This window comes from Ursus maritimus, unplaced genomic scaffold (genome assembly GCF_017311325.1).
Source record: "Ursus maritimus isolate PB19 unplaced genomic scaffold, ASM1731132v1 scaffold_22, whole genome shotgun sequence".
In the NCBI taxonomy this organism is placed as follows: domain Eukaryota; kingdom Metazoa; phylum Chordata; class Mammalia; order Carnivora; family Ursidae; genus Ursus; species Ursus maritimus.
Window position 1 is genome coordinate 35,745,152 of NW_024424675.1, and position 12,655 is coordinate 35,757,806.

The window sequence follows — 12,655 nt, forward strand, 5'->3', positions numbered from 1 at the left end:
AGGAGATTATGCTAAGTGAAATAAGTCAAGCAGAGAAAGACAATTATCATATGGTTTCACTCATTTGTGGAACATAAGGAATAGGAGGGAGATCATTAGGAGAAGGAAGGGAAGAATGAAGGGGGGTAAACAGAGCTAGAGACAAACCATGAGAGACTATGGAATCCAGGAAACAAACTGAGGGTTTTAGAGGGGAGGGGGGTGGCCTGGTGATGGGTATGAAGGAGGGCACATATTGCATGGAGCACTGGGTGTTATACACAAATAATGAATCATGGAACACTACATCAAAAACTAAGGATGTACTGTATGGTGACTAACAGAAAAAGAAAGAAAGAAAGAAAAGAAAGAAAAAGAAAGAAAGAAAGAAAAGAAAGAAAAAGAAAGAAAGAAAGAAAAGAAAGAAAAAGAAAGAAAGAAAGAAAAGAAAGAAAAAGAAAGAAAGAAAGAAAAGAAAGAAAAAGAAAGAAAGAAAGAAAAGAAAGAAAAAGAAAGAAAGAAAGAAAAGAAAGAAAAAGAAAGAAAGAAAGAAAAGAAAGAAAGAAAGAAAGAAAGAAAGAAAGAAAGAAAGAAAGAAAGAAAGAAAGAAAAGAAAGAAAAAGAAAGAAAGAAAGAAAAGAAAGAAAGAAAGAAAAGAAAGAAAGAAAGAAAGAAAGAAAGAAAGAAAGAAAGAAAGAAAGAAAGAGAAAGAAAAGGAAGGAAAGAGGCTCTTGGGCCAAGAGAGGGCTTACAAGAAAAATCAGAAAGGCCTTTAGTGTCGGCCTCTTGGGATCCTTTCTGTCGTGGAGAGGCCGAGGCGCAGGGCCGGTGTGGTACTAACAGCAGCCACAGAGGCGTCCACTCCCGATGACTTCCGTGAGCCGGGCGCCGACTGCAGCGTTTACTGTAGTGATCTCTAATTCCCACGACAACATGGGAGGGAGGTGGCCCTATGAGCCCATTTTACACACGAAGGCACTGAGGCACAGAGAGCTCAAAGAACTTGCCAAGACGATGCAGCCCAGCATAGGAGAGCTGAGATTCGGCAATCTGGCTCCAGAGTCCATGCTCTTAAGATTCCAGTTTGGAAAATGGGATGGCTCAGGGCCGAGAAAGACTTCCAACTCAGAGTCTGCTCTTCTGGGGGGATGGCCCTGAGGTCTAGCACCTCCTGCTGTCCTGGGGTCCCTCCAACCCAGGAGGCCCCGGCTCAAACACTGCCAAGGACCAGACAGGTCAGGTCGGATGTGTGAAGTGGACAGCAGGCCGCAGGGAGTGCTGGGGAGTGTGGGGAACTAGAAGATACCCTCGGCCCCTCATCTCTAGCTGAGTGTGAATGTGGGACTATAGGCCTATTATCTGCCAGATCTTCTGACTGTTCGAGAGCAGCCATAAATCTAGATTTTTTTTTTTTTGAGAGACAGAGAGCGTGAGTGGGTGTGGGGGGAGAGGGAGAGAGAGAACCCCAAGCAGGCTCCATGCTCAGCACGGAGCCTGACACGGGACTCGATCTCACAACCCTGAGATCATGACCTGAGCCAAAGCCAAGGGTCAGATGCTTAACTGACTGAGCCACCCAGGTGCCCCCCGAAATCTAGATTTTTATCTGAGCTCTTGCATGGTAAATGCTGTCGGTGGATTCACAGTTTTTAATGCTAGAGCACCCAAACCCACCTGTGGGCCCTCAGTGAGACCTTAATAACAAACAAAAGGAATTGAATTAAATCCACAATTTCGGAGGCTGAGAAGGAAACCAGTTCAGCTTCCTCAGCCTCCTGACTCCAAGGAAGCCCCAGGCTCCCAGGATCAGCAGTTCCCAGCTCAAGTGCATACAAGGCCCAGGGCCATGCCCAGGCCAGGACACTCAGCTGAGAAAGGAGAACCCGCTCTTTTTGTTCCCCTGGGCATGGACAGACACGGGACATGGAGACAGAGCCATTCCTGATCTTTCTGCAAGCCACATTAAGAACTGAAGGCCACAAAACATCCTTCCCTGCCCAGCTCACCTTCCACATATCTCTGAATGTTGTCCACCAGGGTCTTGATGGAGTTGGGGAGGTTCCAGGGGTCCTCCTGGATGCTGATCTGGATCATGCTGCGGCCACGGATTGTACACTCTTCTTTCTGTTTGAACTCTGGGGCAGGAGAGTGACAGAGGTAGCTTTGAAGAATGATGGCACAAAGGCCTAGGTCCCATCACCAGATTCCAAAGCTCAGAATCCTAGATCAAGGATGCTGGCAGGACTCTTGGGAATTAACCAGTCCGTAGAGGGCAAACCCATGGTAAGTGTGCTACGGGTTCATGGTACCGCACTCACGGCAGACATCACTAATCAATCTCAGCACTCCTTCCCTCTAGACTGAGCCTGTAGCTTCTCGCAGCTATAACCAATCCAATGCAGACATCACAAATCAATCACTGCATCCTTCTCTCCCAGGCTTGGACATAGTCCCGGAAACACTCTCAGGTACTACCTCCTTAGAGCCACAACCCGACGAGCTGACACATGAGGTATAACCTTTTCCCTATACAGAGAGGGAAGTCCTGGCACAGGGACTTGCCTAAAATCACACAGCTGGGTAATGACAGAGACAGGATTTGAACCTGGCCCCAGCAGGACCATTCAAAGGCCAGGCCCCTGTCCTTTGGCCTCTTCCTTCCTATGAGGTCTCAGGTTGCTGAGATATTTGTGGTTTTTCTGAGTTTGACATTTCTGCTTGTTGAAGCCCGTCCCTGGGAGAGAGGATCGTGAGACAGCAGGGGGCGCAGAGGAGCTAGGACACTCCCACTCCTCCCACTTCCTACCTTATTTAGGGGCAACTCCTGCACTCAACCGAGAGCTCCTTGGGGTCAGGGGCAGTATCACATCCATTTCAGGTCCCAAGCACCCAGCACAAGGCCTGGCACAAGCTGGTTCTTGGGAATTACTGGATGGATGGACGCATGGATGGATGAATGCATGGTGGGTAGGTGAGTGGGTGCATGGATGAGCGGGTGCATGGATGGGTGGACAATGGATGGGTCGTGGGTGCGTGGGCGTGTAGACAAGTGGGTGGATGGATGGATGGACGGTGGGTAGGTGGGAACGTGGATGAGTGGGTGGGTGGTTGGTGGGTATGTAGACAAGAAGGTGGATGGATGGATGCGTGGGGGTGAGTGGGTGGACAGGATGGCGGATGGGTGGTTGGGTGGACACGTGGGTGGGTCAGTGGACGGACGGTAGGTGGTGGGTGAGTATGCAGAGAAGTGAGTATGAGTAGATGGTTGGTAGTAGGTGGGTGGATGGGTGGTCGGTGGGGGGGGGTCAGCGGGGGCACGCTGATGAGTCAGTGAATGGGTGGTGGGTGTGTGGGTATGTGGACGGGCGGGTGGGTGAGTACACAGGTCATGGGTGGATGGGTAGACGGGAGAAAAGGCTGATGGGAGGACATAAACGTCAATTCTTTTTCTCTCGATCATTTCAAGAATAAAGTGTCAATTTGGTTCTGGTAAATCCTTAATGCTTCTTTAACTCACTGATCCCCTTATGAAAGCACAGAGCACTCAGGCAACACTATCTAATGGGAGCGTAATGACATTTTTTGTTGATGCTTCCATTGTATTCAGCATCATGGTGATCATTACTTTCTGGTATGTTATACTGGCTTTCCTTCTACATAGGGAGGTTAAATTCTCTTCAAAATTGAATTTGTAAAAGGGAAAGGTTTTCCCAAAAAGTTATATCAGTAATAACAAAGACAGCAAATGAATATGGCTTTAAAAAATGTGAGGATGTAGGTAGGATCTGTGAATGCAGCTAAAATGATGAAGGGGGGGATGTGGGAATTTGGCAAGCTGCTCCAGTCCTTCTCCTCACGTTACAAACACACAGACAAAGGCCCAGAAAGGCTCAGGACCACTCCAGGGATCCACAGACTTTTTCTGGAAAGAGCCACATAGGAACCGTTTTAGGCTTTGCAGGCATATGGTCTCTGTTACAAATAGTCTCTGTCTTTATTTTTACAGCTCTTCAATAAAAAAAGAAAAAAATCATTCTCAGCTCATGGAAACAAAACAAGCTATGAGTAGATATCACCCAGGAGCTGAACTTACTGACCCCAGGACTAGCCCACAGCCATCGGGCAGGAGAGGGACAAAGCTGAGACTATGACCCAGGCGTCCTGCCCCGTCCGGCACGCATTCCGCACCGCAGGCTGTCTCCCTGCTGGGTGCAAGATGCCACTGCCACCTCGGGACTCCTGTCTGCTCACCTTGCAGGCTGTGGTCCATGGGGAAATGCTTGGTCTCTTCAAAAGCCCTGCTCATGACTGGCCCCTTGAGGAGTGCATGGATGGAGTCCACCTGGATGGCAGGAAGCTCCGGGTTAGTCTGGCCCCTGCAGCCCTCCAGGGGCCATGACCCACAGCCCCTGCCCCAGCTCCTGGCTTATCTCTTCTCCCCAGGGATGATGGGAAGACCCCGAGCTTAGGCTGGGGGCAGGGACAAGGGTCCTACCTGGTTAAAGAGATGCTCCAGGCACCCGTGAAGCTTGTCCTGCTTATCTGATGGGATCCTCATATCACAGGGCAGCTCGTCCCCTGGAAGAAGGAAGAAGCCATGGCCATCAACCATCCCTGCCCCATCCACACCTTCCCAACCTCTTTGCCAAGAAGGCAGGATAGCGACAGAGTTCCAACACCCAAGGCAGATCTGGCGTCTGGCAGACTCAGATCCTGGCTGTGTGACACTGGGCAAATCACTTGCCCTCTCTGAGCCTCAGTTTCTTCATCCGCAAAACAGACACCAGGAACTAAAGCATTACACAACGGCAAGTCATTGGTAGTATTCCGTTCTGCAAATAAGGAGCCAGAGAAAAGGAGCTGGATCCCAAGTCTCCAGACTCATCTCCCAGCTGTTTGAGTTAAATCAGCTGCCACACAGTAGCTCCCGCCTAAAACCTCCCCAGGGACACTTGATGCGGCGAAACATCTTATGTGATGAAATACTGATCTGAAGTTCAGCAATATCGTCAATTGTACTTGAGCTTCTTTCTCTTCTGTTAAGCCGAAGTATAATGACAATTAAATCTGTAGGCACAGACTAGCTGGGGAAGAGCCCAGAAGGCAGCAGGGACAGTGGGAGCTTGGGAACCGGCGGCCGGGTGACGAGGGTGGGAGAGAAGCTTGTCATCGCCCACCCTCTCTGCCTTCTGAAATAGGAACCGTATGGACATGTGACCTCTGCACGAAATAAATTTTTTAAAGGCTCTAATCAATGAAACTAAAATAAAAACAAATTTCGGTCTTTCAGTAAAAGCTGCAAGTACAGTCTAATCTCATTTATAAACGATTATTTCTGTCTGTGTGTCCAGCCGGCCATCCACCCACACGTCCATCTGTGCAGAAATACGCGCTCACCAGTGATCTCCAAATACTACCACCGGTCACCTCTGGCGGACGGGGTGAGACTCTGACTTACTTGCAAGTACGTCTTTTGCATTTTTCTAGGTCACGTGAAATGTTGGTTTGAGCATGTGTCATTTTTATGGAGACCGTCAGGTCACCCTTCCCGAGTGACATTACTGTCCGTCAGTGCATCTGGTATCCTTCATTTGTTCCGTGTCCGTGACGTTCATGGAGAACATGGGCTCCATGAGCGCCAGGACCTTTGTCTTTCCATTCACTGCTGAGGTCCCGACACACAGCAGGTGCTCCGTAAACATTTGCTGACTGATTGAAAGGAAATATACCACCACTCTACGCAAAATAATACAAGTATAATAAAATCAAAGTAAGCACAACAAAATCCCGGGGGGGGGGGGCCGCTCTCCGGAGCGCGAGCCGCTGCACTCACCAGACCCCATCTCGTCACTGCCCAGGTAGGAGCTGTTACTTCTCACGCTGGTGTAGGACAGGACCGAGTCCCGGTTACTGTTACACTCGCTGCAAAGGGGCAGAGAGGAAGGGATGAGTCATCCTCCGGATCACACCTTCTGGTCCCAGCTCCCAGAACCCACTTTCCAGAGTGTAGACCGAACCCCCGGCCCCTCGACCCCCAGTGTCAGAAACAGGGAAGGTGGTCTGGATGGGTTTTCCATGTCTGACGGTGGGAAAACATTTCTAGGCCCCAGCACATAAACACAGAAGCAGGAGGGCAGTGGATCGGTTCCGCCCGTATGGAACTTCTGTCACTCCTCCTGAGGGACAGCCTTGTCCCTGAACACACCTGCACGTGCCACACTCAGCCCCACGGCTCTAGTTCTCTCTCCAGCCTGGCTGTGACCTCGTGAGGACGGGGACTGTCCCGGAGCTCAGAAAGTACAGGGGATCAAAACCCATAATCCCACAATTCTTTCCTTCACCTTTTCAACAATTAAGGGAAAAATCGGAGGACCCAAAAATGTAGGAGTGGAACTCCTGGACTACAGACAGGAGGCTCCAAGGACACAGTGTCCGGTGGCCAGAGCACCTCGATGTGTAAACAGCAAGCCAGAAACACCGACCAGTGGCTCCCTTGGAGACAGAAAGACTATGAACAAGGGGGACTGGGGCAAAGGGCTTTCTTGTCCAATCTGGCCAGTTCCGTATTTTCTGAAGCGCCCTGTAAGACTCTACGTTACTCACAATAGTCAAACGATACATAACCTTTCGCTGGAGACCACAGTGCTTGTTTACTCAAGGTGAGAAATTCTACGTATCCACTATATGGTTTATGATGGGAAACTGAGTTTTTAGAGTGACTTAACCCACTAATTAGGACTTCGCTGATCTGGTTATAATTCACTTAACCAGTAGGAAAATAATTCGGATCGTCTCAGAGTTAGGAGGGGAAAAAAACACTCTCTTCCTCCCTGAATCAAGTAAAAATAAATAGTGTTTATTGTAGGAACCATATGTCTTAAATGTTGAGTTTTAAAACACACCGCGATCTTGACTTTTCTTTGCCCACATTCCACCAACAAGCGCAGAGCGGAAGTGCAGCAAACAGGTGGACGGGGCCACAAGGGGCGGGGCCCTGAAACGCTGGCCTCGGGGCAGGAGAGCCAAGGGGGGCATCTGGGATGTGCTTTGGGGGGCTCAGAGAACCTCCCAGAAAACGGTTTAGAACACTGCTCCATCCCACTGTTTCCTGGGAAATGTCCCACTATTTCCGACTTCCCATGGGTCAGGGTCCTCAAGTGTCCCGCTGGCCATCCACGTCAACCCCCCAGGATCCCCACGTGATGCCCTCACCTGTAAGAGTCGCGGTAGCTCATGGTGTCATGGCCCGAGTCCTCCTGGTCCTCCTCAGACACCTTGAAGCACACCTTCTTGATGCCCCCATGGTCGGCCCTGTCCATCTCGGTGTCTTCGTTGGCCAGCGGGGGGGATGAGGCCTCCTCGGCCAAGGGGGGATCGCAGGACCCACCGGAGGTGGGCTCTGTGATGGTGGACAGCAACCTGCGGGAGCAAAGAGTGTCAACTTAAAGGCACGGGCCCACAGCTTCACTCCCCTCCAGGGAGGTCCCAGATAAGGCCCTGACCTCAGGCCTCGCCTTTGACCCAAAACACAGGGACCCATCAAAGGCTTCCTACCCCTTCCCTGAAAATCCGGCCAGCAATCGTGCAGATGCGCATACACCGTCCCTCCTGTACTCCTGTAGGCGGTGTGAGGTTTATTTCATGGGGAAGCCACAGAAGGCTCAAAAGCACAGAACACAACTAGGAAACTGAGTCTAAAAAGGCCCAGAGAGCAAATCTCTTCAGCTTTGTAAGCCATACAGTCTGCTACTACTCAACCACTCAACTCTGCTGCATCCCAGACAAGATGTAAACAAATGGACATGGCTGTGTTCCAATAAAACTTTATTTAAAAAAACAAGCAGTGGGCCGGGCTGGATTTGGCCCATAGGCCGTAGTTTGTCAGTCCCTGGCACAGACTATAACGGTTAAGAGTATAGGGTTTTAAGACAGGTCCCAGATTCAGATCGCAATGCTACCGTTTCCTACTAGCTTAGAGACCTAGAGCAACTATTTAACCTCTCGGAGACTCAGTTTCTTCAGCTGTCAAATGGAGTCCTATCAGTATCTATATCCTAGGCTGCTGTAAAGATTAAGGGACTTATGTAAAATGTTTGGAAAGCGGCCGGTACCTTGCAAGTGATGAACAGACCCTGGCTGATGCGGTCCTACTACCCCTCGGCAAGGTCAGGGTGAGAATCAGCCCCATTTTACCGGTGAGGCTCAGAGAGGTCGCCCAGCTATTGTCTCCAGACCTTACGTTATTTTCCCTTTATCACGGACAATTTCCAACGTACACGAAAGTAGAAGGAACAGTACAAGAAGCCCCAGGGACCCAGCAGCTGGCTGCAGCCGTGGCAACTCAAGGCCCACCTCTGTCTCCTCAGTTGTTGCCGCTGCCTTTATCTCTGCTGGAGTATTTAAAACAAATCTAAGACATCATATAATTTCCCCCATGAATACTTCCAGATGCGTCTCTAGAATGTAAGGCCTTCTTCTTTTTTTTTTTTTAAAGATTTTATTTATTTATTTGACAGAGAGAGAGACAGCCAGCGAGAGGGGGAACACAAGCAGGGGGAGTGGGAGAGGAAGAAGCAGGCTCATAGCAGAGGAGCCTGATGTGGGGCTCGATCCTACAACGCCGGGATCACGCCCTGAGCCGAAGGCAGACGCTTAACCGCTGTGCCACCCAGGTGCCCCGTAAGGCCTTCTTCTAAAGCAACGTTCTTAACTGCCACCCCTACCCCCACCCCCCCGGAAGCATTTAGCAATTTAGCATATTTCCTGAGAGGCAAACATTTAGCAACGTCCAGAAACATTTCTATTTGTCACAACTGACGTGGGGGACAAGGGGGCCACTTCTGGCCTCCAGTGAGTAGAGGCCAGTGATGCCACTAAGTATTTTACAGCACGCGGGACGGCCCCACAACAAAGAACAACGTGGCCCGAAATGTCAACAGTGTCAAGGCCAAGAAACATTCTCTCAAACATAACCAGACGGCTATCACCATACCTAACATAATTAATAATTCCTTAATACCATCTCGTACCCCCATCCACATTCAAATGTCCCTGACAGTCTCGAAAGTGTCTTTTCGCAGCTGGTGTGTTAAAAACAGGATCTTGATGGGGTCCAGATACTGTATGTGGCCCATGTGTGTCTCAAGTCTCCTCCTCCTCCTCCCTGTACCTGCTCCCTGCCCACCACCATTTATGTGTTAAAGAGACTGGGCCACTTGTCTTCTAGAATCGCCCACCCTATGGATTTGGCCAACTGTATTCCCAAAGTGCCAGTCCAGCATCCTCCATCCCCCACATCCTGTCGCCAAGTAGTGAGACCCAGACTTTGGCTGGAGGATGCGCATTTCCGTTGCGTGTCCCGTGGCATGACACCACAAAGGACGTGTCCAGCTATCTCTCTTTCTGCAAAGGAAGTCCCCCCCAAACCTTTCTCCAAATAGTGTCAGCGTCTCCTAATGATCGCTGCTCACATCCATTATTTCATTAGAGCCGCGGTTCTCAATCAGGGGGGACTCTGCCCCCCACCCACCCACGGGGCATCAGGCAATGTCTGAGGACATTTTCGGCTGTCACAACCTCGGACCAGGGGCATCGCTAAGTCGCCTAGAAGATATCCGACAGCCCTTCCCCCACTACAAAGGCTTATTCTACCCAAAATGCCGGCATTGCTGAGGCTGGCAAACGCTGACCCCCACCCCCACCCCTCCCTGGCCCACTCCCCCCACCGGGGCCAGAGCGCACCTGTTGATCTGGGTGACGTACTGCTTCATCTCCTTCAAGGCCACGTCCAGTTTGGTGAAGAGCTGCCGGTAGGCTCCCTGGATCTCACGGTCCTCCTGCTTGAGTAGAAAGCTTAGGCCCCGGTCCTCCTGGCCAGCGGTTTCACTGGCTGACCCAAAGCCGCTGTCGTTGAGGCTCTGGTGTTGGGGGTCCCCGTCCACAGCAGGCAGGCACTTCCAGGATGGGGCAGCCATGGTGGTGATACAGTGCTGGGTGTAGGACATGGGGTTCAGGTGGCCTACAGTGGAGGGAGGGGGAGCTCACTTGGAAACAGCCCCAGACACCCATATACCCCTTACACAGAAATATACAAACCTATTTCAAGGATCCCAATGAGTGAGAAAAACTCCCTGTTAAATATTCAACCCACTAGATGACTTCGAGAAGAAAGCTTCAGTTTGGTGCTAATAGGCTTTTAAATACCATGAAACTTTTCCTGACTGGAACACAGACATGATGGCTGGTACTCCAGCAGCTACTTTATATCATAAGGCATCCTTCAGGAAGGAAGCCACATCTAGAGATGGTGGGGTAGAAGGAACCTGGATCCCTGACGACTGACTGGGGAGCCACCGCTCTAGTCCTGGACTGCTGGCCTCTGGACCTGTTTCCGTTTATGTATCCGTAGACCTGAACACAACATCTAGCAGACACATGCAGTTACCTTGCTCGGGGTCAAGGCCGATGAGGGAGGGTTTACGACCGAAACGTATACTGAAGGACCTGCCAACTGAGGGAGTGGTCTTGGGGTAGGACACTTCCATGAGGTTGACGTGGCAATTGGTGGGGCAGAAGTCCAGGCCACACAGCGGATGGGGCTCCAGGGATGCTTGTTTGAAGGGTGGGCTGACCCTGCTCTTCAGCTGGGCTGCAAACTGAGAAAGGTGTGGGACATGGGGTCATGATTCAGGGGCTTGGAATTCCGGACCACCCCCAGCACCCACTTCATCCTAGCCTGAGCCAGACATTCCAAAACTGGACAAAATGCCAACAGCTTCAAATGGAAAAGTGGATTCCCCTACACGGCCTTTCACTGCACCCAGATTTCAGGGAAGGTGTGGAGAAACTGGAGGCCTCCAAGTACATACCTACATTCATTTCTTCATCTTACCTGCCCTGAGCTATCCTTGAGGAACCATCTCTCCCCAACCCACGGTCCATGAGGTATAAGAACGGCTGGCCTTCCCATCCCTGCAGTGACTGGTACAGGGCTAGACAAGGGACCCAAGCCAAGCCAGTAAGAGTTCCCACTGAGTTCCTTTTCTACTGGGGTTGCTGAGGCTAGAGCTACTGGGGACCATTTTGTCACCATGTGAGAAGGGCCTGCCTGAAGATGAAGTCAACACAGGAAAGCACAGGCACGAGAAGGAGAGAGGCCGCATTCTCGTGATGGTGTGATGGCTGTGTGAGCACCTGGATACAACCATGCCTGAAGTTCACCTCCAGACTTTTCGGTAACATAAACCAATTAATGCTCCTGTTTGTTTAATCTACGTTGGGTTGGACTTTGACATTTGCAACCAAGATACCCCAGGCTGAGACCCTCTGGGGCAGGTACCTCCTGGTAGCAGGCGATCCTCTGGCCAATGCTCTCCAGCTTGGTGTCACAGATGTTGCGGAACTCGTAGTGGGACATGGTCTTGATGTTGTTGTTCAGGGCCATGAGCCGCCCACAGTTCTGCACAAAGACACTGTCATCGGCAGCAAAGGCCTTGAGGATCTGTAGAAACACGAACAAGCACTGAGCACTCACTGCACCAAGGGGGGCCTTAAGCAGTTTATCTACAGTGACTCCTCTATGCTTCCTAATAGCCTTGGGAGACGGGGTCTGTTACTGGCCCATTTTGCGGATAACTAAGCTGAGGCTAAAGAGAAAAAAAAAAAAAAAGCTACTCTCCTAAATCCCACGGCTACCAAGTGGTGGGGCGGCTAGACTTCAGGGCTCCAGGCTAAGTTTGAGAAAACGAGAATGAGGTGCTCCAACCCCCCGCCCAGGGCAGGGCAGCACCCAGTGAGACCTTGGCGGCGAGGCCGAAGCAGCCACGGGGCTCCACGATCTTCTCCAGCACGTGGCACTTGACACCCGCAGTGCTCACATACTCATACACCACGCCATGCTCCAAGTGTACGTTGTCCACGGTCAGGGTGACCACAGGGCTGTCCTCATGCAGGCTCAGCTGGGGCCCCAGGGACAGCAGGGGGAAGGCTGGAAACCAAAGGGACAGGCAGCCCTGAGGAGGGGGCACCACCCCCGAGCCAGCCCGCCCCCCGACCCAGCACCGCAGTGGCTCACGTGGGACACATAGGGAGACGAAGCCTGTGCGGCAGCCCTGCCCATCCTGGCCAGCCCACTCTTGCTCACCCCTTGTCCTCGATTCTCCTGCTAGGGTTCAACCCTTGTGCCCCATTCCCAGTCTCTGAGGCTCAGAAGAAGGAAGCCCTGACCACAGCCTTCCCCAGAGGCACAGGCCTGGCCAAGCAGCAATTCGATCTCCCCTATTTGCAATGATTAGTTCAGGAACGAGCAGGCCTGACCCGAACCAGGCCAATGAGAGTCAAGTCTGGGACTTTTGTTGGATCTGCAAAGAGAATGAGACATTCTCTTTTTCAATGGGATTCCAAGGTGCTAGAACCACCGCAGGCAGAAAACAGAGAGAGCACAGCCGAGAACCGGACAAAAAGAGAGAGACTCTTGCCAAGACTATACGTAGAACTGGATAGAGCCAGACCTGAAACTGGCTTGACCCTATGCACTTTTTAGTTTGCTGAGCCATTGTTTTTATGTAGCCCAGTTTCAGTCCTGATTAACACAGGCCCAGAGAGTCTAAGTGATTCCTCAGAGGCCACACAGCTCGGTAGTGACATGTCTAGAAAATGACGCAGGCACTTTATTGGA

At 51.2% G+C, this 12,655-nt stretch overlaps 1 protein-coding gene across 1 annotated transcript in view; it reads right to left on the reverse strand.

Moving 5' to 3' along the window:
* PREX1 (phosphatidylinositol-3,4,5-trisphosphate dependent Rac exchange factor 1) overlaps nucleotides 1–12,655 on the reverse strand; it is a 175,510-nt gene that overhangs the window by 14,320 nt on the left and 148,535 nt on the right. The window contains exons 22-30 of the mRNA XM_040638439.1: nucleotides 11,778–11,965; nucleotides 11,318–11,479; nucleotides 10,424–10,634; nucleotides 9,721–9,997; nucleotides 7,192–7,398; nucleotides 5,813–5,901; nucleotides 4,475–4,557; nucleotides 4,231–4,321; nucleotides 1,986–2,114 (exon numbers count right to left, since the gene is read on the reverse strand). Of these exons, the coding sequence (XP_040494373.1) occupies nucleotides 1,986–2,114; nucleotides 4,231–4,321; nucleotides 4,475–4,557; nucleotides 5,813–5,901; nucleotides 7,192–7,398; nucleotides 9,721–9,997; nucleotides 10,424–10,634; nucleotides 11,318–11,479; nucleotides 11,778–11,965 (1,437 nt within the window). The remainder of the gene's footprint in view (nucleotides 1–1,985; nucleotides 2,115–4,230; nucleotides 4,322–4,474; nucleotides 4,558–5,812; nucleotides 5,902–7,191; nucleotides 7,399–9,720; nucleotides 9,998–10,423; nucleotides 10,635–11,317; nucleotides 11,480–11,777; nucleotides 11,966–12,655) is intronic.